The 25,867-nt window shown below is 43.7% G+C and overlaps 1 protein-coding gene across 2 annotated transcripts in view; it reads left to right on the forward strand.

The window, feature by feature from the left end:
- The first annotated feature begins 1,562 nt into the window (after positions 1 to 1,562).
- The window catches only part of Wdr19 (WD repeat domain 19), an 82,956-nt gene continuing 58,651 nt past the window's right edge, over positions 1,563 to 25,867 (forward strand). The window contains exons 1-3 of one of the 2 annotated variants that reach the window (XM_042286023.2): positions 1,563 to 1,649; positions 21,073 to 21,164; positions 21,450 to 21,515. In XM_042286023.2, coding sequence (XP_042141957.2) covers positions 1,614 to 1,649; positions 21,073 to 21,164; positions 21,450 to 21,515 — 194 coding nt within the window. In that variant the 5' untranslated portion in view covers positions 1,563 to 1,613. Of the gene's footprint in view, positions 1,650 to 18,249; positions 18,367 to 21,072; positions 21,165 to 21,449; positions 21,516 to 25,867 lie in introns of those variants that run through there. The other variant, XM_006974601.4, reaches the window with a different exon arrangement.

Here is a 25,867-nt window from a genome sequence, read left to right on the forward strand (position 1 = left end):
CTGGGAGGAGAGGCAGGTGGGTATCTGTGAGACTGAGGCCAGCCTGGTCTACACGGCAAGTTCCAGGCCTATCAGGGTTCTCAAAAACAAACAAACAACAACAACAAAAAACATTGTAATAATAATAACTGAAGGGAGCAGCTTGGCCTGAGTACTGCCATTTTGACTTCAGACTCCATTTTACCTGTAGCGTGAAATAAAGTTCAGGTTCCCAGCCCTAGGGGAGCTGAGTACTTTCCAATGGCTGACCAACCTCCTCCTTAAACCACAGAAATAGTCCTTATGCATCTTTTGTTCTCTGGAAACATTCATTATGGCTGTTCCTAAGCACAGAAGGAACACATGAATCTGGTTGGTTGGACCGAAAGGCTTGCATTGTATGTCGGTTGATAATGGTGGAACATTCAAGGAGGACCGTAATCTCTGATTTTGAATGGTGAAAACTGTAACAAATGTTTGCGATGTTTGTGCTTATAATCCCCGCTTCTGCCCCTGCTCGGGGCTGTCAGGAGGAAAAAGGTTCCCCAGTCCTTGTCCTGTGACCCTGATGGATCAGTGACCTGCTTATGTGGTCATTTATTACAATCTTTGGAACCTTATGGTGCACAATGGGACAGATGTAACAACAGCAACAACAATAATAATAAAAGCTTGGTGAAAGAAGGTAAGTGTCTATCCAGAGAAGAACATGTAGTAAACAGTGATGACCGCACATAGAATTCTCCGTAGCAGTTACTAAGGCATAGCACAACATAAACGAGTCACCAAATACAATATGAAAAAGCATGTTTAAAAATACCGAAAAAGGCATGTTATTAAAATGTGATTTAAATCAGGTGTGGTGACACACACGTGTAATCCCAGCACTCGGGAGGTGGAAGCCAAAGGATCAAGACATTCTAGGTTATTCTCAGCTATATGGCCAACTCAAAGCCCGTTTGGGATCCATGAGAACCGTGTCTCAAAACACAAAAATAGAGAATTAAGTATGCAATTCAGTACAAACCCACTTGTGTGTAAAATGTAAAAACCTCATTAAACTTGTCTACCTATAGTCCCTTGACATAGCACACATATGTGGGTTTTCCTATGTGTTTATAAACGGATTAGCTGCTCTTCTATTGCTGTGATAAACCAGCATGGCTGAGGCAACTTACAGAGGGAGGGTTTTATTGTGGGCTCACAGTTCCGGAGGGAGGAGAGTGAGTCCATTACAAACGGTAAGAGTCCTTTACAGGGAAGCCCAGGGGCAGGCAGGCGAGGTGAGGTGACGGGGCAGCAGCTGAGTGTTCTCATGGCAAACCGCAAACAGGAAACAAGAGAGCTTTGGGAATGGTACTGGGCTTATCACCCTGGAAGCTCACTCCCACACAGTTCCATCAGCCACAGACCAAGTACACCAACATCGAAGCCTATGGGGCAGGCAGGGCGGGGTGGTGGTGGTGGGGTGGGGTGGTGTTTGATGCAGAATATTTGTACACTACGTGAAGATGTGTTGCTGTGGTTAGTGTAATAAAAAACTGAATAACCAATAGCTAGGCAGGAGAGATAGGCGGGACTTCCGGGCAGAGAGAGGAAGAGGATGATGGAGGCATGCAGGAGACACCACGGAGATGCGGAATGAGTTGGGCACAAAGAACCGGAGAGAGGTAAAAGCATGTGGTAGAATGTAGATTTAAAAATATGGGTTAATTTAAGTTATAAGCGCTAGTGGGACAAGCCTAAACAGAGGGCTGGGCTTTCATTATTAATAATAAGTCTTCGCGTCATTATTTGGGAGCCGGCGGCCTGACAGAAAGTCCTACTACAGACATCCTCATTCAAACCATCACAGTATTTTCACTTTCTTATGTACAACTACCCAACACTTACCACCACACCTGAACTATCGCTGAGTACAAAGGACAATCTATTATACATATTTGGTCTTTAAAATACGGGGCCATACATTCCTCAATACCATAGATCACTAAAATTGAGTCATATATATATATATATATATATATATATATATATATATATATATATATACATATACATATTCTTATTTTTAAGACCAAAAATCAGCATCACATACATAAGAAGGAAGATTTATCTATGAAGAACCTATTGCGTATGAACTTGTACTTATACATTAGTAAAATATTGCCAGTGGCCTGTAGTGAGTTACACATCATTGGAGGAGAGTGGCTTATGGTTCACTACAGCAAGAAAACCCACACACTGAGAAACATGAAGCTTCTCAAGGAGGCAGTTAGAGTTTCCTCTAGGATTTGGCCTTTGTGCTGCCCGTTGGAAAGGCTACCCACTTTGATGGGAGGTACTTCCTCTTCTCGTGAGCATCTCTGGACATACTCTCATAGACATGCCCAGAGGGGTGTTTCCTACATGATTCAAAATGCTATCAAGTCCACAAGACTAAATTAAACATCACACCACCATCTTTTTTTCCTTCTAATGCAGAACACAAGTTAGGATCTTTCGGAATTTGTAGTAGTGAAAGGGAGAGGAAACTTCCGCCACCGAGGAGCGTTCCCTAGCAGAGTCTGTTGTGAAAGCACATCTGCATGGCCGCTCTGCTCACGAACCCCAGACATCTCAGGGAGCAAAGCATATTACACAAGATGGTTCAAGCTTCGCACGTGTGCCACCAACAGATGACGGGTTCACAAACATGAGAAACCACGAGAAAGCCATTTCTCCTTCTTTCTTTTAAAGGGGGTGAGGGAGCACTGTGTGAGGGCACACACAGTGACGGCAGGACAGATGAAGGGGAGGGAATAAATGAGTGAACGAACCCATAAATAAGGCAGCTCCAGAAAACACAGTTCTAGTCGCTCTGAAAGCTGAACCATGCATGAACTCCACGGAAAGCCGCGTGGATCAGAAAAGTCCCTCTGCAAAGGCTTTCAGATAGAAAAAACAGTACCAAACAGTTAATTTATGTTATGTGACTCATGGCACCTTAAAAAGAAATACAGTTAATACAAATGTGGGTGATAGAACAGTCATCTCGAATCCTAAATCAAGTTTTCTCCCCAGGCAATTTCTAGAATCCTTCATCTCCACTGCATGCTCTGACAAACTCCTCACATTCTCATTTGAATGTTCTTCTGTTGTTGTTTGTTTTCACTCTTGGGGCTCTTTTGTCTCTTTTGGGGGGCCGCTACCCAGCTCCCAAATAAACCTACTTTTGCCTCTGGGCTTTTTCCTTTTCTTACTTCTGTATGTCTTACTTTCACTCTTACTCCGTGGCTGTCTGTGTGTCTGGGTGTCTGGGTGGCTGGCCCCTAGCGTCCTCCTCTCCTTGTTCTCTTGCTCTTTCTTCTTTTTCTCCCAGATTTCTCCTTCTATTTAGTCTCTCTGTCTGCCAGCCCCGCCTCTCCTTTCTCCTGCCTGGCTATTGGCCATTCAGCTCTTTATTAGACCAATCAGGTGTTTTAGGCAGGCATAGTAACACAGCTTCACAGAGTTAAACAAATGCAACATAAAAGAATGCAGCACATCTTTGCATCATTAAACAAATGTTCCATGGCATTAAAAAAAATGTAGCACATCTTAAAAATAACATTATACATTCTTTTTTACATTTTTTTGAGACAGGGTCTCACTGGGTAACCTTCGTCAACCTGCAACTTGCTATGCAGATGAGGCTGTTATCAAACTCTTTTTGTTGTTGTTGTTGTTGTTTGTATGTTTTTGTTTTTTTTGAGACAGGATTTCTCTGTAGTTTTGGTGCCCGTCCTGGATCTCACTCTGTAGACCAGGCTGGCCTCAAACTCACAGAGATCCACCTGCCTCTGCTTCCCAAGTGCTGGGATTAAAGGCGAGCAACACCATGCCCAGCTTGAATGCTCTTAAATGGCACTCTGGTTAGTGTGTCTTCCATGTCTTGTCCATGCAGACCTTTTTTAATTTGCAATTAAACTTATGTTTCTGATGTCTGTTACCTTGAATGTGAGATTTCACAGGCATCTGTGTTCATATGTCCAAACTCTTCAAGTTCTATACATTGAACAAATAAGAGATTTCACAGGCATCTATGTGCATATGTCCAAACTCTTCAAATTCTATACATTAAACAAGTGTATTTTATTGTGTATCAACTAGACCTCAATAATCTCACTTTTAAGAAAGGGAAATTTCATTTATTTATTTACTTCCTAAGTTCCAGGGATCAAACTCAGGGCCTTGCACACGCTAGGCAAGCTTACTCTACTGAGTTGCAACCACAGCCCAAAAAATTCTTTCTCTAACACATGTCTAAATCACATCACTCTTTTACCTCAAACCCCTCACTTGCAGAAATACAGGCCAGACTCCTCAGCAAAGTGCTCAGACTCCTCCCAAACCACACTCCCAACAGCCCAGTATCAGTCCTCTGAAACACGAGGTTTTTGGGTTTTGGGTTTTGGTTTTTGGATTTTGGGTTTTGGTTTTTTGTTTTTTTTTTAATCATTTAGGTTGCTCTCACTGAAATATTTTTTAATCTCCTTTCTGTCCATTCAAACCCTCTCCACTCTTCAAAGCCCACCCTGAATCCTGAATGCTGTAGAGCTTTCCCTGAATCCCTCCACGTCTCCACATGCCATCATTACTAAACTCTCCACTCTCTGCTTGGCATTTCCTTTATAGTGAACTACAGTCAGCTATAAAGCAAGACACTCGATAAATGGAATTTAAAAAAAAATAGCTTCTGTGTTGAACTGAACAGAACTGAGTTATTTTCAAATAACTTTTACTATAGAAACTTCAAAAATAGGTTAAAAATAGAAGAAATAGTACTCTAATAAATTCCCATGAGACTATCCCTGTGTGTGTGTGTTTTTTCAGACTTATTTTTATTTTGTTATATAGGTGTTTTATCTACATGTATGTCTGTTCACCCTCAGAGGTCAAAAGAGGGCATTGGATTATTGCTGTTGGAGGTTTTTGCTCTTTTTTAGGGGACCTGCCACCCAGCTCCAAAATAAATCACACACGGAGGCTTATTCTTAATTATGAATGCCTGGCCTTAGCTTGGCTTTGTTCCTAGCCAGCTTTCCTTAACTTAAATTATCCTGTCTACCTCTGGGCTTTTCCTTTTCTCTAACTTCTGTAAATCTTACTTACTCCGTGGCTTGCTGAGTAGCTGGGTGACTGGACCCTGGAGTCCTCCTCCTCTGGCTGCTCAATCTTAGATCTTCCCTCTCAGATTTTTTTCTCCTATTTATTCTCTCTGCCCGCCAGCTGCACCTGTCCTTTCTCCTGCCTGGCTATTGGCTGTTCAGTTCTTTATTAAACCTGATGGTTGTTTTACACAGGCACAGTAACACAGCTTCACAAAGTTAAAACATAAACAAAAGTAACACACCTTAAAATATTCTACTACATTGGATCCCCTGGAACTGGAACTACAAATAGTTGTTAGGTGCCTTGTGAGTATTGGGAATTGAACTCCAGGACCTTCGGAAGAATAGCCAGGGCTCCTAACTTCTGAGCCATCTTTCCTTCCCCCCACAAGGCTCCTTCTTTAAAAACATTTACAACTCAGTTAGAGTCAGGAATCTTGCTGAATTTGTGTGTGTGTGTGTGTGTGTGTGTGTGTGTGTGTGAGAGAGAGAGAGAGAGAGAGAGAGAGAGAGAGAGAGAGAGAGAGAGAGAGAGATCTTAACCTCCATGCACATGGACACATCAACAGTTACACTAATTTCTGGTTTAAACAAAAGATTAAATAAGATAAACAAAAAGGGGGTGGGTCATAGAGATGGCTCAGTGTTTAGGAGCACTACCAGCTCTTCCAGAGGACCCAGGTTCAATTCCCAGCATTGACATATTGGCTCACAACTGGCTTGTGGTGCACAGACACACATTCAGGCAAAAAACACCCATACACATAAAATAAAATGAAATAAACCAAAAGAAGACGTATTTATTTTTTATTTTATGAGATTTTTCTTTTTGATACAGGTATGTCTGCATAGCATGTGCATGCCTGGTATCTGAAAAGGCCAGGAGAGGGCACAAGATTCCCTTGAAGTTACAGACAGTTGTGAGTTACAGATGGTGCTGGGAACTAAACCTGGGTCCTCTGAAAGAACAAGTGCTCTTAACAGCTGAGCCATCTCTCCAGCTCTGGCCTTTTAACTCTGACAGTTCTAAACATCTTAAAACTATAACTTAAGGGTAAAAGTTTAAAAAGCATGCTCTTTGTCACACATCTTTTCTAGTCTCCCCCTCTCTCTGTCATTAGTCACACCTCAGAGTTTAGGTTTTTCTCTCAGGGCAAAGCAATCACTAAATATGCATAAAATATTGGTTTGTTATTGTAATAATTTTCCTGGCTCATCTGACCTATGTTGCACAAGACTCCAAAGATTAATACTTGGGGAGTGTTTATTTATTTATTTTATGTATACGAGTGCTCTATTGACATTATGTCAGAATAGGGCATCAGATTCCACTATAGGTGGTTGTGAGCCACCCATGTGGCTGCTGGGAATTGTACTCAGGACCTCTAGAAGAGCAGCCAGTGCTCTTAACCACTGAGCCATCTCTCCAGCCCCTTTGGGAAGTGTTTATATGAGCTGAAAAGCCACAAGCCCACATTTCAAAACTTGCTTTCCCAGAAGTAATTAAACACTTACAATCCCAGCACTGGGAGGTGGGATTTGAGGTATACAAAGTTCACAAGTTCAAGGTCACCCTTGACTACATAGTGAGTTTGAGGCAGGCTGGGATACATTACAACCTATCTCAAAAAACAAAGATTACTTTTAAGACTCTTTATAGAGGGCTAGAGAAATGGCTCAGAAGTTAAGAGCACTTGCTGATCTTGCAAAGGACCTGGGTTCAGTTCTCAGCACCTGAATGCCAGCTTACATCTGCAACTCCAGTTCAAGGGGATTCCTCTGGCCTCCAGAGGAATTGCACATAAATGGTGAGCATACATACATGTGGGCAAACTACTCATACATATAAAATACAAATAAACATTTTTTGAAATTTTACTTATAGGATATTCTGGTCATTTTTATTTCTTGGTAATTTCTTGGTATGATGTCACACTATTATTTGATTATCCATCTACCTCAGTATGGCAAAAATAATCGACGCTAATTTGAGGGCTTGGAGGTAAAACTTTAAGGGTAACTATATTTATTTATTTATTTATTTATTTATTTATTTATTTATTTATTTATTGGTTTTTCGAGACAGGGTTTCTCTGTGTAGCTTTGCGCCTTTCCTGGATCTCACTCTGTAGACCAGGCTGGCCTCGAACTCACAAAGATCCACCTGCCTCTGCCTCCTGAGTGCTGGGATTAAAGGCGTACACCACCACCGCCCGCTATAGCTATATTTCTTAATGTCAGAATGAAGTCATTACAAGTGATTCTGTGTTCATAGTCTCCTGAAGAACTCTGTATGAAAACTGCCAGGCTACAGGGGCCCCATGAGGTTAAATGATGGCCCAGCGTTGTCCAAAGGAGCCAATTACTTCAGCATTTGCCATCCAGAGCCCTAAATCTGAAGAACGACTAAAATCAAGTCCCAAATCAAGTCTTCATTTTTATAACTATAGAAATGTCATCTAAATGTGTCCACCACTAGCTTTCCCCAAAAGCAGCGTGCTATAAATAAGCCCACTGCATCTGCTCATTGATATGGATGCTGCTGGGATGTCTACTCAGGCTTAATTACAGACCACACACAATAAGAGATTTTTAGTGGCCAGTTTAGCACATTAGCCATTTCAGCTTTAGGGCGTACGTGCTGTACTTCTGGCTAAGGATGGGGGAAGAATTTGCAGCCTTAAATCATCTTACTCAGGGGCATCCATACTTTTGAATGGCATCAGTATCAGCACCATCCTCTTTGTGGTGAGACTCCGTGATTTCAGCCGCTGATCCAGTGAAAGTCTTTAGACACACGGCATCAGAGTTCCCACCTTCCCCACCAGAGACTTCCTCTCCCCTTCAACCACATTCTACAAATGGTTCAACAGTGACATGCGCTGCTTTGGCAAGTTCTTTTGAGACCTATGTCTGCGCCATACACATCCTTCAGGATATGTGGATCTTGGAGCTGAGCCGAGCATGACGTCTTGTTCCTAATTGCTTCGGTCCACAAAGAAGGCTCCACTGAGCTTTTTTGTTTGTTTTGTTTGTTTTTGTTGTGACAAAAATATAAGATGATTGTGCCTGTGGGGTTTTTCTGTTTTTCTTTAATTAAAAATTTTTTTATGTCTGTGTGTGTTTGCCTGCATGCATGCTTGGTGTCCATGGAGGGCAAACAAGGGCATATGATCCCCTGGAAATGGAATTAGAGGCATGAGCGGCTGTGTGGGTGCTGGGAACCGAACCTGGGTCCCCTGGAAGAACAGGCAGTGCTCTTAATTGCTGAGCCATCTCTTAAATTATTCCCTGATCTTCTCATTAGAAAGAACTTCAGTCAGAATCAGGCAGCCCATAGCTTTTCTACCCGGTCTTTGTGCTGCAGTGTGCCTAGGATGAGTGGATCAAACAGAATGTTGACTCGTTCTTCCACGGTTCTTTCCAAATCATCACTGTCAGCCTTTCCGAGGACACCGATTCCACCCTTCCCGTGCTCTGAGCTTGCTCAGGTCTGTCTACCCCCTCAATCCTCCACTTCTTCCTCTATAGTGTGAGAAGGACTGATTTCATCTGGAGGAGGGGGGGTGCCTCACAGATGGATACCAGGCGATTTTGACCTTTTCTTTTTTTTTTCCTCTTCTTTTCTTTTCCTTCTATTCCTTTTCTTTGTTTCTTTTCTCTCTTTCCCTTTCCTGTGCCACTGCCATTATCACCAGGCAGTGTTTTGAGAAAGACTACGCAGGATTTGTGACATGTGCCAAGTGTGCCTCGATAGCCACAGGTTTTACAAGAGCTGCCCATTACTTGCTTCTCTGGACTATTACTGATCAGTTTCGGGGTTTTCACACTCAAGACGGAACAAGGGGCCGTGGGTCCATCTAATGTGCCCTTGCAGCTTGTACTGGCCTCGTGACATGCACAGACAATGCAAGGTTGTTCTTCACGTCACACCGGATCTGCACTGCCGGCTCATGACCAAAGTCCTTGGTGGGACGCACTGGAGGCTGGTGCAGTGTGCCATTGCAGCATCCGTCACGTTGGCTGTAACTGTCTCCGCTGCATTTCCCGAGTCTTCCGCCCTGCTCTCAGATGGGCATTCCGTAGCAACGGAACTGTTCTGACAGGCTGTGGTTGATGGTGACAGCCATGTTGTTGGCTTATTACCAGTGGTGGCTTACCAGTAAGAGGGAAAGGTTGTTCATTGCAATCTTTGGTATTTCTATCTGGAGATGGGATGACATAAGTGATTGTGGGAGTTCTTGACCTGTGACATGAAAACATTCACCACTGAGGGTACACGCTTCTTGCCATGCTGTCCCCCAACAATGGCTGTGTAGCAACCTGGTTTGCGCGCTCTCTCTCTCTCTCTCTCTCTCTCTCTCTCTCTCTCTCTCTCTCTTTCTCTCAAAACAAGGCTTCTCTGTGTCACCCTGGCTTTCCTGGAACTCACTCTGTAGACCAGGCTGGCCTTGAACTCACAGAGATCCACCTGCCTCTGCCTCCCAAGTGCTGGGATTCAAGGTGTGTGCCACCACCGCCCGGGTAACTATTTTTCATCAAATAAAGACATAAACCAAATGGAACTGGTTCAGGACTGAGAGGAAGACTCTTAGGAGACTGTGTTCAGAGAGGCAGATGGGTGACACGCAGAGAGTGTGGGGCAGCCTGGCAGGTGCAGTGGGAGGGACAATCACATATGTCCACATCCACACCTGTCATGCTCAGTCTGGCAACTTCTAGAATGTTCTCACTCTGACTTTCTGGGGTTTTATTAAGGTACGCTTCTACTCTGATTCATAAAGCTATTCTTTTCTTCCATTTGAGAGTTCAGTTCTTTTTATTTTTGTTGTTGGTTTGAGATAGAGTCTCACACAGCCTAAGCTGGGCTCCAAATTATTAGAGTGGATGCTGCCCTTGAACTCCTGATCTATCTGCTTCTACCTCCCTCGAGCTTTGGAACTACAGAACTACATATTCTGAATCTTTGCTGCTTGAGAAAAAGAGATTGCTAGTAATCTGGTTAAGATCAGAACTCACCAGATAGTAGTGGCACACGCCGTTAATCCTAGCACTCAGAAGGCAGAGGCAGGCAGATCTGTGAGTTCGAGGCCAGCCTAAACTACAAAGCAAGTTCCAGGATAGCCAGTGGTACACAGAGAAACCCTGTCTCAAAAAACAAACAAACAAAAACAAAAACAAAAACAAAAAACCATCAGAACTCTCCCAGCACTCAGCACTCAAGAGGCCTCAGAGGCAGGCAGATCTCTGTGTGTTTGGGGCCAGCCTGATCTACATAGTTAGTTTCAGGACATCCTGGGCTACAAAAAGACACCTTGTCTCAAAAAACAAAAAGCAAAAAGTTTAGAACTCATTGCACTACATTGCTTCTGATTTCTGTCGGTACCTGTGGTAAAGATGACCATAAATTCGTTGTGGTTCTCCCCATCAAGAGATCCGGCCAGGCGGTGGTGGCGCACGCCTTTAACCCCAGCACTCGGGAGGCAGAGCCAGGTGGATCTCTGTGAGTTCCAGGCCAGCCTGCACTACCAAGTGAGTTCCAGGAAAGGCACAAAGCTACACAGAGAAACCCTGTCTCGAAAAACAAAACAAAACAAAAACAAACAAACAAAAAATTAGGCCGGGCAGTGGTGGCGCACGCCTTTAACCCCAGCACTCGGGAGGCAGAGGCAGGAGGATCTCTGTGAGTTCGAGGCCAGCCTGGGCTACCAAGTGAGTCCCAGGAAAGGCGCAAAGCTACACAGAGAAACCCTGTCTCGAAAAACCAAAAAAAAAAAAAAAAAAAAAAAAGAGAGAGAGATCCGGATTATTTTCACTCTTTTTGAATTTGTGCTAGATGCTCACACCACTTAACCAATAGGACATGGTGGGCATGGCCTCCTGCCTTTGGGGCCTTCCAGTTTTGCCTCCTGGGACTCACTTATAGGACAGGGATGCCCTGCCTTAGAATCCAGCCACTGTGTTCGAAGGAGCCCAAGTCACAAGGAGAAGCCACCTATAAGCAGGCCACAAGTGAAGAAGCTGTCACCAGTGTCTCCAGGAGGCCTCTTCAGCCAGCAGCCAGCATCTGAGGTCATGTGCACGAGCCATCTTGACCCAAACACTACACCCATGGGAGTCACACAGAAAAACAATCACAAAGAGCCCAAACACAAAACTGCAATCGTAAGACGGCCATGCAAGAACAGATGTTAAAATCACTCTAACCTGTTTTCATGTTGATTGAAAGTCTATTGGACCCTACTGGAGGAAGCTGAAAATTTGCCATTCAGCTTCTGCACATAGAGACATGTATCTTGCTTCTTAAATACCCTGTTTTAACCTTTGTGGTAGAACACATACCACCCTGCCACTCTTATTTACAGCTACTGATATGAATGTGGTATTTGTGTGATCTTGTGAAACAAAACAATATTCTTTTACTGAAAAAAAAATTAAAGTAGGCAGGGTGCAGAACATGTGTGGTCACTGGTATTCAAGAGGCACAGACTGGGAATCATTTGAGCCCAGGAGTTCAGGACCATTCTGGGCATCACAGTAATCTCCTGTCTCAAAATAAGGCCCAGGTAAACACTGTTTTCCACCAAGAAAACCTTTCCATCTCCATGCTGTCTCTTCTTGTGTATGTTTTAATTTTTCTTTCTTTAAAATTACATTTGTTATTTGCCTTTGTTTGTTTGAGGTAGGGACATGTCACAACTTGAGTGTGAAAGTCAGAGGACAACTTACAAGAGCCGATTCTCTCCTCTCTTCTTCTACCATGTGGGAAGCAGGAATTGAACTCGGGTCATCAGAGTTGGTCACAAGCGCCCCTACCTGCTGGGCCATGCTGCTAATTATTAGCTAATTAGCTAAATACTAATGAGTGTTTAACACAAGGAGGGATAAGCTTGTCACCATTTTTATCACATTTGGAAGCTGCTCCTCACTGATATTCTTTTTCTTTTATTTTAAATTTAATTTCCTTATTTTATATGTATGGGTATTTTGTCTGCATATGTCTATGCACCACCTGGGTGCCTGGTGCCCAGGGAGGTCAGAAGATGTCAGATCCCATGAAATTGTAGCTGCTGATGGTTGTGAGTTGTTGTGTGGGTACCTGGGCATTGAACCCAGATCCTCTGCAACAGCAACTAGTGCTCTTAGCTACCTCTCTACAGTCTGCCACTGATATTCTTTAAGTAACATAAATTAGGAATGCCGCCTACTACATCACAACTAGATAGAGAAATTATGATTTTACTGAGCAAGCGTGCTACAATTTGTAACAATTTTATTTTTGCAAATGAAAACTCAAGTTAGCTGCTCAGATCTTAGAAATCCTTTGCCTTAGGTTTTATGAAGCTTTTGCAAGTTTTTTTTTTGTTTGTTTGTTTGTTTTTGTTTTTGCAGGAGTGCAGGGGTAGTTGTTTGGTTGGTTGACTGGATTTTTGGGTTTGTTTTCTTTTGTTGTTTCTTATTTTAGTCCTTCAATACAGGGTTTCCTGTGTAGCCCTGATTGTCCTGGAACTCACTCTGTAGACCAGGCTGACCTTGAACTCACAAAGACCCACTTTGCCTCTGCCTCCTGAGGATTAAAGGCTCATGCCACCATGGCTGGCCCTACCTGCCAGTTTTTTATAGCTTACTTGAGATGAAATTTATGCACCACTGAATCCACCATTTTGAAGTATACAATATACAATATTCACAGAATAGTGAAGCCATCACCACCATGTAATTTTCTAAAATTTTCATCACATCTCAGAAATACCCACACACCACTATTTTTCTGTCTACAGAATTACTTATTGGGAGAGATAATCTAAATGGACTCCTATAACATGTCTCTTCTTGTGACCAAGTTCTTTCTTTTCATATGTTTCAAGGATCAGAGCTGTTATATGTGTTACTCTCCTATACCATGAATTATTTGCCCATTCACCTACTGAAGGACATCTTGCTTTCCTCCAAATTTTAGTAATTATGACTGAAGTTGCTATAAACAGCTGCATCTGGGTTTTGGTATGGTATGTTTCCATTTTGTTCAGGTAGATACAAAGAATACGGGTGCTGGGTCACATGTTAAGAGCACACTTAGTTTGTTAGGAAACTGCCAAACTGTCACCAAAGAATCCACCACTCTTCGTCCCTGACGGCAGTGAATGAGAGGTCCAGCTGCTCCACATCGCCACCAGCATCTGGTGCTGTCTGGGTGTCAACCATTCTAGCAGGCATGTGACCACAGTGCTTGTTCCAACTTTCGATCTCCTAATAACGCTTGATGCTGAACTTTTATTCTTTACTTGTGGCAGTTTGAATGTAATTGGCCCCCATAATCTCATAGGGAGTGGCACTATTAGGAGGTGTGGTTTTGTTGGAGTGGGTACAGCCCTGTTGGAGGAAGCGTGTCACTGTGGGGGCGGGCTTTCAGATATTCTATGCTCAGTTTTCCTATGCCCAGTGTCTCAGTTGACAGATGTGGGACTCTCAGCTGTTCCTCCAGCACCTCATCTGCCTGCACGCCGCCATGCTCCCCACCCTGATGATAATGGGCTGAACCTCTGAAACTGTAAACGAGCCCCCTCACTTAAATGTGTTCCTTATAAGAGTTGCCATGGTCATGGCGTCTCTTCACAGCCACAGAAACCCTAACTAAGACATTTGTCATCTGTGGGGCTGTTCTAGCTAGAAGTTTGGTCAGACACGATTTTGCACGTTTTAAAATCAGGTTGTTTGTTTTCTTTTAAAGGTCTTTGTTTTCTGTATCAGTCTTTCATTAGGCCTGTCTTTTGCAAGTGTTTCTCCAAGTCTGTGGCTTGTTTTCTCATTCTCTTGATGATGTCACTGGCAGATCATTGCCTTCTTTCTTTTCACTTTTTATTACATTTGTGTGTGTGTGTGTGTGTACAAATGTTTCCACAGCATGCCCTTGTGTATGTTCGATTGTGTGCATGCACTCGAGCATTTGACCGTCAAAGGACAACTTACAGGACTCTGTTCTCTCCTTCCATGATGTAGGATCAAAAACTGACCTGAGGATTCAAACAGCCAACTCATGCAACGAGCCCAGGACCTGGCACCAATGCACAGCTGCCTCCCAAACAGATCAAGCCAACTGACTGTCTCACCCGTTCAGGTGGCCTGATCCAGTTGGGGGCCCCTCAGCCTTTGGTTCATAGATCCTGTGCTTCCATTCATTTGGTTATTTATCCCGGTGCTTTGGCTGTTTGAATCCTGGGACTTATGCAGGGACACTTGGCTCGGTCTGGGAGGGGGGAATGGACCTGCCTGGACTGAGTCTACCAGGTCAACCCCGGTCCTCGGGGGAGACCTTGATCTGGAGGAGGTGGGAATGGGGGGTGGGCTGGGGGGAGGGGTGGGCGAGAGGGGGAGAACAGGGGATTCTGTGGCTATTATGTTGAACTGAATGGTGTTGTAAAATAATAATAATAATAATAATAAAAAAACCAAAAAAAAAAAAAAAAAAAAACTGACCTGAGGACGTCAGTCTTGGCAGCCAGTGCCCTCGTGCCCTGAACCATCTTCAAGCCCTGCCTTTAATTTTAATGAAGTTCTGTTTCTTATTTCTCCTATGGATTGTGTCTTTGGTATTGTATCTAAAAAGTAATCAAGCCCAAGGTCACTTAGACTTCCTCCCATCTTGTCTTATCTACAACTTAGCATCTTTCATTTGGTCTGCAGTTGATTTCAGGCCATTTTTGGGAGGTTCTGTTCAGATTTCCTTGCATGTGGACATAGAGTAGCTCCAGCACCACGCATTGGAAAGACAATACTGCTGCTTTACTGTGCTGCTCTGGTTCTTGGTCAATGATCAGCTGACTAAATCTATTTGGATCCCATCTCTGGGATGGGATATGACCCACCAGTGTATTTGTCCATTCTATCAGACCTACCACATAGCCTTGAACATCTTACATTTTACATTTACTTTGTGTACTGGGGGATGGGGAATGTGAGCCAGGGCTTACATGTGGAGGTCAGAGGGCAACTTGCAGAAGTCAGCTCTCTCTTTTCACCATGTAGGATCTGGGAATCAAACTTGGGTTTCCAGACTTGGCAGAAAATGTCCTCACTCACTGAGCCATCCATTTTGTTGGTCCACTGAAGATACTTGAGGAAAAAAAAAAATCATCATTATTAGTGCATGTATGTCTAACAATTTTGTGGAGGTGGTCATCTTTTTCTACTTTAACGTGGGCTCTGGGGCTCAGACCCACCTTGTCAGGCTTGCCCAGAAGAGTTTTTACCCGCTGAGGCAGCTCACCTGCCCTGCCCCGTTCTCTTGATGGTGTAGGTTTATAGTAGAACTTGAAGTCAGATGGTGTTAGCGCTTCTTCACCTCTGACACTGGAGTGGTTATTCTGCATCATCTGCTTCACCCTAGAAACTCCAGACCCCGTTTGCTAGTAAACTGATTAGGATCTCTCTTGTGCTTCCATTAAAGCTGCAGATCAAATGGCGGTGGGAGGGGGTGGTGGTGGAGGTGGCATCTTACCATTCTGAATCTTACTATTCATGAACATGGGCTCTCTCTCCTTTTATTTAGTTCTTTAAAACTTTTTTCATGACACTTATTTGTGTGTTTGTTGGCACACAGGTGCTGGCATGAGGAGGCCAGAGGACAACCTGTGGCAGTGGGTTCTCTCCTTCCATCACGTTGGCCTTGTGTTGGTTCCTGAGGATTAAGTCCTCAGACTTGGCAGCGAGGGCCATTATCCACTCTGCCCCCTCCAGGCCCTGTTGAGCTTTCTGCTCGCCCTCCTCAGTTCTGCACTGTTCTTCACAGATCTTCTCTGTGTTGCTAGGCTCACAGCTGCATTTCACTTTGACGGCACTTATGCAAATGGCATCGTTCTTTGATTTCAAATCTGCTCGTTGCTGGTACGGAGGAAAGTGACCGATCTTTATGGATTGGGACTGTATCCTGAGGCCTGGGTATAATCAGTTCTTCCCGTGGTTTTTTTTCTTTTTTTTTTTTTCTTCAGGTTTTCTACATACTCAATCACGTCATCTGTGAACAGTTTCAATCAGTATGCTCCCTTTCAATCAGTATGCTCCTTTTTTCTTCTTATTGCAATAATGAGAACTTCCACCAGAATTGAGAAAGGGTCCCAAGAGGGGACATCCTTGCCTTGTTCCTTAATGGGAACACTTTCAAGTTTCTTAGCACTAAGTATGATGTCATCAGTAGACCTTTTGGAGATACTGTTTGCAACCGGGAAATCCCCCTAGATTCCTACATTTGTTGTTTGGGTTTTTGATGGTTTTTTGGTTTTGGAGGGTTTTTTTTTTTTGAGAATTTTACATATGTTAAATTTTATCAAGTGCTTTGTTATTGTAACTATTGGTATAACCGTGTAGTTTTCCTTCTCTAGCCAGTTGCTACTGTAACAGGACAAGACAGTGCAGAGGGGGCTCCATCTTGTGTTCTTGCTGAGGCCATTTTAGACTTGACTAGAATTTGATCTCCTTGATGAGAATCCCTGTGGAAAATTACCCAACTCTATTGTAGGAACCTAAGGTCATGATGCCCAACTGGGCATCTTAGCTTCTGTTAACTGCCGGCTTGCATTACACACACACACACACACACACACACACACACACACACACACACACACACACACTGTTGCTAATTGCATTACACACACACACACACACACACACACACAGAGTTCCTAAATGAGATGCCAGAATGTGGTTTGTTGTTTGTTTTGGTTTTTCAAATAACCACCCTGGCTGTCTTAGAACTTACTCTATAAACCAAGCTGGCCTCAAACTCACAGAGATTTGCTTGCCTCTGACTCCCAGGTGCTGGAGTCAAAGGTGTGTGCCACCACACCTGGCCAGGATGTGGTTTTTGCCTTCAAAAACCCTGTGTTCTGGACACTCAGTGCTACACTTGGGTCCAGGACGCCTGAGTGTAATCCCAGCTGGTGGGAACAAAGACTTTCAATGGGCCATAAACAGCATCTGAATGACGATGGGCTCCCTGTGAACACTCTGGAGGAAATCAATTACTTCCAAACCTTGACACATCCTATACTGTTGGGTAGATTTCACTTAGCCCTGGTATGCAATTATTTTTCGCAATTTTCAAATTCTATGTACTTATATTTTACTGGACATTTTGCATTTATGACTGCAAGGAATATTGATGGGGAGGGTTTTGTTTTGGGATTTTGTTGTTGTTGTTGTTGTTGTTTTTAATATCTTTGGGTCTGACTCCAGTTTCTACTTTCTGAAAGAGGCTGTGGAGAATTGGTAAAACTCCCTCCTTAAATGTTTCAGGTAACCCACCAGTGAATACCTCCGAACTGGTGCTTTGTCTCTGGAAAGTTATTAGCTGTTGATTCAATGTCAACTTTTCTGTGACTGATTTATAGGAACCAGGATTTGAATTAGGGACCTGAAATCAAGAATTAACTGCAAAACCCCAGTGCAAAGTTCATATTCATCAGTTCCTGTTTTAATTTTTTTTTTTCCTCTGCAAATGAGATTCCTAACAGGTGTAGGACAGATAGGTTGAACGGCATTTTTCAAACAGCAAAAGAGGCAGTTTCAACACACTGTAAAGACGCCCAAATGCCTTCGGGCCCAATCCTTTTAAAAGGTTACCAGGCTCAAACTCTAAAAGCGAGTTCATTTTTTTTTCTCCTGTTCCTCCCCGACCACACTACCTAAAATTGCCTTAACGACCTTGAAAGAAAATGACCTCTCACGACTCGCCGCCTCTACGGCAAAAAATAAAATAATAAAATAAAGCAAGACCAAGTGAGGGATGAAACTCTAGTTTCTCCAGGCGTGTGGACTTTGCAGAAGCCGTTTGGCCCAGGAGCCAATGCCCGCCTCCTACTTGCTAACTCCTGCTTTTTCCCTGGGATTTCTCCACATCCTCTCCCTCTTTCACTGACTTCTCCATGTCAGATTGCACAGGACCCTTTCCGTCCACAGAGCCCGCCTCCCGGGTTTGCTCTCACCCAATCAGAGCGCAGGCAGGAAGTTGACCAGACGCCCCCCCCCTCCCCCGCGACACCCAACTTCCAGGGCCTTAGCCCCGCCTCCACCACGTGACCACCCACCCTGCCCATCTCTCCCCGGAAGGCGCCAGAGAAGCCCCGCCCCACCCTCGCTGATTGGTCGCTGTTTGCACGGTCTCCCGGGTAACAGGAACGCGGTAGCCTGGCGGGGGAGTTCTGGTGCGCCTGCGCACTTACAAGATCGGGGGTGCGCCTGGAGCCTGGAAATGAAGGTAAATAACTTAGAAAAGGCAGGGGAGTGAGAAGACGCGGCCGCCGCTGGTTTCCTCGGAGCGCGACCCTCAGTGGTTTGCGTCCCCGTCCCTCCGAAGGAGTGCTGAGGGGTGGAGGAACGCTCCCCGGGAGGGAGGGGATGGGGTTGTAGGGATGGGGGGAAAAGAAAGCAGGCGGAGAGGGAGGCCTGTGCCCTCTGGAACTCAGTAGAAGCCTGATCTGAGGATGCCCGAACTTCTCAGCCGTGGGGAAGGGTCGCTCTGGAGGTAACCCGATGCCTCCAGCTGCCTTGTTTCTGTGGCTCAGCCACAGGCAAGCCAAGTCCGTAGCCCAGAGCCCTAGAGAGAGCGAAAAGACTCCAAAACTTGAACCGTGGCCCGTCCGGTGTACAGATTCCCGGTCCCTAGAACACATGATGGAGAATGCGCACGCTTGTGTGCGTCGTCCCCTGCACGAAGGTTCTCTACGATTGGGTCTGTTGTGAATCCCACAGCTGCAGCTTCTTCGCTCCTGTGATTTACCTCAGAGATTCCTACCCCGCCCTGCTCTGGCAAAGAAATGGAAAAAGCTCATTTAAAATGGTTTTAGCTTTCCTAAAGCTTCACTGTCGCTCCTGTGTCAATTGGATTGACAGATAATTCTGCATGGTTCACTGCAAAAAGTGATTGACTTTCCGATATGATGTATCAGAAAAGTGGAAATACTTTTTTTCTTTATAGCTTAGAATCCTGTGCTTGAGCGTTACAGCGGCTTGCTTTAATGTCTATAACTAATACGTAAGAACCAAACCTTTGGGTTTCAGATTGGGAAGCTGTAACCTTCATTTTTGAGTTGTACCTAGAGCGGCTATAAAGCTCTGTGGAAGAAAACTAACCTGTAAGATCACAGCCCAAGACAGAACTGCCGTGAAGGGAATAAAGTAAGGTTTACGGACAATGTAGTCACACAGTTGCAGAAGTAAGATGTTCTTAAGTACGTGTGTATGTCCATGCTGGACAAAACCTGTGTGTACTTGGGTCATAGCACATCTCTACTTTAGGTTGTGACCCCAGGACACTGGCGCTCAGGAGGTGGATACAGAATGTGTTCAGAAAGCATTGGAAGAGTTGCAATCGTGTGTAAGCTGCATCTAGCTAGATAAGGGTATCCTTGTTTAATCTAAAGAATTTAAATCTAATATTTTTCATATAGGGTCATGTTCCCAGGTATTCTAGATTTGAAGTCTGATATAAGAATAGTATAAATCAGTGAAATTTCGAATTTTTAACTTTAAGAAACTATAAGGTTGTTAAAGAAACAGTTAAAATTGTGATATTTTGTTTTGCTAAGTATCTCCAAAATTTATTTCAACATATAATCAACAGAAAAATTACCAGTGAGGCCAGCATTGATACCCACACCTTGGGAGGCAGAGGCAGACAGATTTCTCTGAGTTTGAGGCCAGCCTGATCTGCAGAGTGAGATCCAGGACAGCCAGAGCTGTACACAGAAAAACCTTGTCTCAAAAAGAAAAGAAAAAAGAAAACAAATAGGTATAACTTGTGGGTAAAAGAAGATAATTTTAAAGGAATTGTAAACATCTTAGATAGGTCTGTCGTAATCATCCAAGATTTTTAAATAGTTGTTTTATTAAATTTAATCCCCTAAATCTGTGTCACAATTAACAAACTTATGTTTAAATTCATTCAGTGTGCACAAAGCACTATAACACATTTTTTAAATAAAGTTAACTATTGAAAACATTTTAAAGCACACACAGCTTCAATCCCAGCACTCAGAAGGCAGAGGCAGGTAGATCTTTGTGAGTTTGAGGCCAGCCTGCTCTACATAGCAAGTTGCCGTCCAGCCAAAGCTACACATTGAGGCCCTGTCTCAAAACAATCAAACGAAAGAAGTTGTGTGATAATCTCTTTTATCTTGAGGTCTCTTTTAGTCTCTTGTTGCTGTGATAGAAGTACCTGGCAGAAACTTTTTTTTTTTTTTTTTTTTTTTTAGGGAAGCAAAAAAAAAGTTTATTTGTAACTTTTATTTGTAAAGTTTATTTCAGCTTACAGTTCCAGATTACACTCTGCTAAGCAGGGGAGACACAGTGGCAGGAGCTTAGAGCAGCTAGTCATATCACACCTTCAGTCAAAAGGAGAGAGAAACAGATGCAACCATGTCCACTTGCTTGTCCTCAGGTCATTTCTGTTATACAATTCAGGACCCGCTGTCTAGGGAATGTTGCCGCCCACAGTTGGGTGGGTCTTCACACATCAGTTAACTTAAGACAGGCCCTCCCTGAGACCCCCTTCCCAGATGACTCTAGGTTGTATCAAGTTAACAATTAAAGCTAACTATCACAAAGTCCATCTGCCGTACAGACTGCTTGTGTTTGATTGACTGGTTGATTTTGTTTTGTTCATTGTATTGTTTGTTCAATTTTTTTTTGTTAGTTTTGAGACAGGGTCTCACACTGTATCCCTGGCTGACCTGTAACTCACTGTGTAGACCAGACTGGCCTCACACTAACAGAGATCCCTCTGTCTGTCAAGTGCTGGGATTAAAGGTGTATGCCACCGTACCTGGTGCTCATTGTTATTTATTTTTTGAATAAACACCATCATTCATTCTGCAGCCTACACATCTGCAGGATTAAAGTTTGGCATATTTTCTGGCCGATCTATAATTGTTTTGAAAATGTAAACATTGTGTTTATTTTTTAGCGTGTTTTCTCCCTGCTAGAAAAGACTTGGCTTGGTGCTCCGATACAGTTTGCCTGGCAAAAATCATCAGGAAACTTCATTGCAGTAACGGGGTAAGAAAAGAACGACTATTTTAAATAATGGTTGTATGCGTATGTATCCACATCTAACCTGTGACTATACTGTCTTTAGTGTAAATTCTTGTGCGATAGTTGAAATATTCAACCCCATTAACATCACAGTTTACAGAACCTTTTCCTTGATCATAACTTTAAAATACAAATTAAAAAACTACCATGAAAGAACACTGAAGTCACCTGAAATAGAGCCTAATTTTTTAAATTCATGGATAAATAAGAGAGATATCGAAGTAACTTTTATATTCTGCTTGCTTTCAGAGCTGATTATATTGTTAAAATCTTTGATCGCCATGGCCAAAAGAGAAGTAAAATTAGCTTACCTGGGTAAGTACGGGGGTGGATCAAAAACGTCAAGCTTTGTTGCCTACAAGATTTAAAAAAAAAAAAAAAAAAAGACTGCTGTCTTAAAATTAAATCAAATGAATAACCCTACCTCCTCTTGTTTTCTCTGGCTATAAAAGGTTTTTTCTTCATGTTAAAGTTAGTAAAGCATGTGTGTGGCACCTGAGTTAGAGTTTGTTTCTGTATACATAAATACTCACATAGGTGAATATGTGAGTATGGTAGATGGGTCCAAAACAAGCTTCCTCTGGGGCTGGGGACGCTTGAGCACTTGCACACAAGCGTGAGGGCCAGAGTTCAGATCCTGAGAACACCCGTAATGCCAGGACCAGGGAAGAACAGTGACTGACCTGGGATTCCAGCCTTGGAAAACAAAGACAGGTTTGGCCCCTAGTGCAAGCTGGCCTCTTAGACTAGCCATATAGGTGAACTCTGGGTTTGATTAAGAGGCCTTGCTCCAATAAATAAGAAGAGTGATTGAGGATGATCCCTACATGAGCCTGAAGCCTACACACACACACATACACACACACACCCTTGCACATGAAAACATGCATACACATATAAACACCATACACATGAAAATGGAAAAAAATTACAAATTTAGGAATACCCAATCTGTATTTCCTTTGGTACTTCCTCTCCGGAAATGATTGGAGAACAGTCACTTTGCACATACTTCTTAGAGAAGGAAGATGTCTCCGCTTGCAGGATGCTGTTCCAAATGCACCTGTAGACTAGGTACTTTGAACGGTTCAGTGTTACCGTCTGACTCTGCAGACAGACTCTGCTGCTCACATGCAAGGACTCCCTGCCCTCAGGAGACTTGCGCGGCTGTGCTTGTCAGTGCCTGTCTGCCATCCATAGTTTGTTGACCACGTTTCCCAGTCCTGTTGTTCACCTCTCTTGGCCTGGCCTCTCCCGCCTGCTCTGCCCTTCCTGCTGAGGCTGGTGGGTTTTTGCCGTCACCCGCACTCTGCACTGTCGCTTCTGATTTCTGTATTTTGGGGAATGTGATGAAAATAGTTACTCAGTGATTATGCCTAAAGGAAGGCACTCAGTATAAAAGGAAAACTGAGGAAATCGTGTGAGTTTAATTGCCCAATCTCAGTGACACCTGCTTTGGTTGCGTAAGACCCGCATCTGAATTCTGCTGCTGGATTCATAATAGTTGGATTTGACCAAAAAGGATCTCCCGTCAAATAAAATGCTGTCTAATTGTCAGTCTTTAATTGGCAAATGGTTTTTATCAACAATTTGAAAACTCCCCTCTTCTATGCTCCCAAAGTTTTCGAGACAGTTAAAAGAAATTAGGGTCCCCAAATACATCTTAACCACTTGAAGAATAAAGTAAAATAAAATAATTGCCAACTTAAATGTAAGTCAAAGTATGTTTTAGCCACGAGCAAAGAGTGTCCAAATGAAAACTAGCATTATATAAATGAAGAAGTCTGGTTTTTGGGAATTGTAGAAATTATAAAGTTAAAAACAGTATATCTATGCATTATATATTTTACAAACATATATGATTTTCTCCTGGTTTTGGTTTTGAGATAGGATCCCATGTAGCCAGGCTTGCTTTGAACTCAGTATATAGCAGAGAATGACCTTGAACTCCTGATCTTCCTCACATATTCTACCAAGTTCTGAGAACCCAACTGTGGTGGTTTAAAAAAAAAAATGGCCCCCAAAGGGAGTGGCACTATTAGGAGGTGTGGCCTTGTTGGAGGAAGTGTGCCACTGTGGGGGTGGGCTTTGAGTTCTCCTATGCCCAAGCTACTCCCAGTGTCACAGTCCACTTCCTGTGGCCTTCTGGTCAAGATGCAGCCAGCACCATGTCTGCCTGCACAGTCTGCCTGCATGCTCCCTGCCATAATGATAATGGACTGAACCTCTGAACTGTAATCCACCACCACTATTCAATATTTTCCTTTATAAGAGTTGCCATGGTCATGGCCTTCACGGCAATAGAAATCCTGACTAAAACACCAACTATCTTAGGGTTACTATAACACTGATAAAACACCATGACCAGGGGTCGGGGATTTAGCTCAGTGGTAGAGCACTTGCCTAGCAAGTGCAAGGCCCTGGGTTTGATCCTCAGCTCCAGAAAATAACAAAAACACCTTGACCAAAAGTAAGTTGGGGAGGAAAGGGTATGTTGGGCTTACACTTCTGTACCATTGTTCATTATCGAAGGAACTCAGGACAGGAACTCAAACAGTGCAGGAACTGATGCACAGGCCATGGAGGGGTGCTGCTTACTGGCTTGCTCCCCATGGCTTGCTCAGCCTGCTTTCTTACAGAACCTAGGACCACCAGCCCAGGGATGGCCCCACCCACACAATGGGCTGGGCCCACAGACCAATCTTCTTAAGGTGTTTTCTCAGTTGAGGTTTCCTTCTCTCAGATGACTATAGTTTGTGTTAAGTTGACATAAATCTAGCCAGTGCAACTGATCCTTGTCAAGTTGACACACAAACACATTGCGTTAAGCCACAATCTTTTCCTTCTTGTTCATCCCCAAGATCACACATTAATAAAGACAGAACAATATAAAACATTTTACAAACTTAATAGGTCCCACAGCCTTACAAATTCAAACACTTTTAAGATTTGTCTCTTTAAGAATATCCAGTCTCTTTTAAAATCCAAATTCTTTGTAAAACTCCCAAGTCTCCGCCCCCCTCCCCGCCGCTGCCGCTGCCTTTCTTTTTAAAGTCTCTAAACTGTGGACTCCTGTAAAATAAAAATTGATTTAAGTACCTTCTTATTTCAGGAAGGAAAAACAGGGGCACAGTCACAATCTGAACAAAGCAAAAACCAAACTCCCTGTTAGTGTCCTGGAGAAGTCCCACAAAAGACCACCATCCACATATGCAATCAGCAAGAGTATTTATTATCTCCAAGTTTCCAGCATGCTGGGCCTGTCCACCCTACACAAAGGCAAAAATGGCAACAAACCTGAGAAGAATTTGTAGGCTCCTTTTAAGCACAGCCAAGGGGTGGTCCTAGAGCAGTTAGGTCATTTTAGATAGGATTGCCTTGAGTAAGTAGCAGTCATATTAGTACGTTCTAATTGGCCAGGGCTGGTTAAGGCTACAGCTTTTCCATTTTGGGCCAGGCCCAGACAAGTCCCAGGCTTTGTCCTCATTTGGTTGTCGCCTTGAGCTGCTGACTGTGGCTCAGGCCTGGCCTGGCCTGGTACTGCATGAACCAGGCCTCCTTGTTCTCACTGTCGGGGTCGTGGAGATTGATTGTGCTTTGTTCGTGGCTCTCTCAGAAACTGCTTGTTCAGTCTCAGGAAACTGAAATTGAGGCCTGATGTCTGAGAGAAGACTGAGCAGCCTGTTATGACGTCTAGCTCGGTCCTCTCACTCTCAATAGTATAAATAACCGAATGTCTGATATGTGGGATCCACCCATGCTCTTCTGGGCTCCTCCAAAGGGCTTGGGTCACTTCTCTGCCAACATGAGGCACAAGCTTGGCTGCCTCTGGAACACAGCTTCTGTGTGCTAACTCATAGGAAACTCTTCCAGAAGATTTCACCTCCATGATGCTGGTCTCTTCTTAATCACTGCTAATTTCTCAGCTCTGACCAGCATCAGTTATCCCAGCAAAGCAGGGTTTCACTGCAGTGGTTCTGGTGTCTTGTTGGTCATGTCTGACTCAAGTCTCAGCGAAGCTTAACTCAAAATATGCATTGGCCCCATAAAGTCTTTAAGTAGCTCTCAAGCTTCCCTCGGAAACTTCACAAGCCGGGCAGGCCTCCATCCTCTGACCAACTCTTAACATTTTTATCTTCCACACTCCCACAGAACAGATCACCAAGCTTTGAACACTCCATGGCTTTTCCAGCCCAAAGATCCACAGTCCTCCCCAAAACAAACATGGTCGTATCTGTCACAGCAACACCCCATTATCCTGGTACCAATTTTTGTCTTAGGGTTATGATGGCCGCGATGGAAACATCATGAGCAAAAGCATGTTTGGGAGGAAATGTTTATTTGACTTACACTTTGTCATAGTCCATCATTGAAGGAAGTCAGGACAGGAACTCAAACAGGGCTGGAGGCAGGAGCTGATGCAGAGGCCGTGGAGGAGTGCTGCTTACTGGCTTGCTCATCCTTTCTTACAGACCCCAGGACCCTCAGCCCAGGGGTAGCCGCACCCACAATGAACTGAGCCCTCCCACATCAATCACTAATTAAGAAAATGCCCTACAGGCTTTTCTCATGGAGCCATTTTTCTCAGCTGAGGCTGTCTCTTCTGATGACTCTAGCTTGTGTCAAGTTGACATAAAACTAGCCAGCCCACCAACCTTCGTCTACTT

The sequence above is a fragment of the Peromyscus maniculatus genome, chromosome 10 (genome assembly GCF_049852395.1).
Source record: "Peromyscus maniculatus bairdii isolate BWxNUB_F1_BW_parent chromosome 10, HU_Pman_BW_mat_3.1, whole genome shotgun sequence".
Lineage (NCBI taxonomy): Eukaryota > Metazoa > Chordata > Mammalia > Rodentia > Cricetidae > Peromyscus > Peromyscus maniculatus.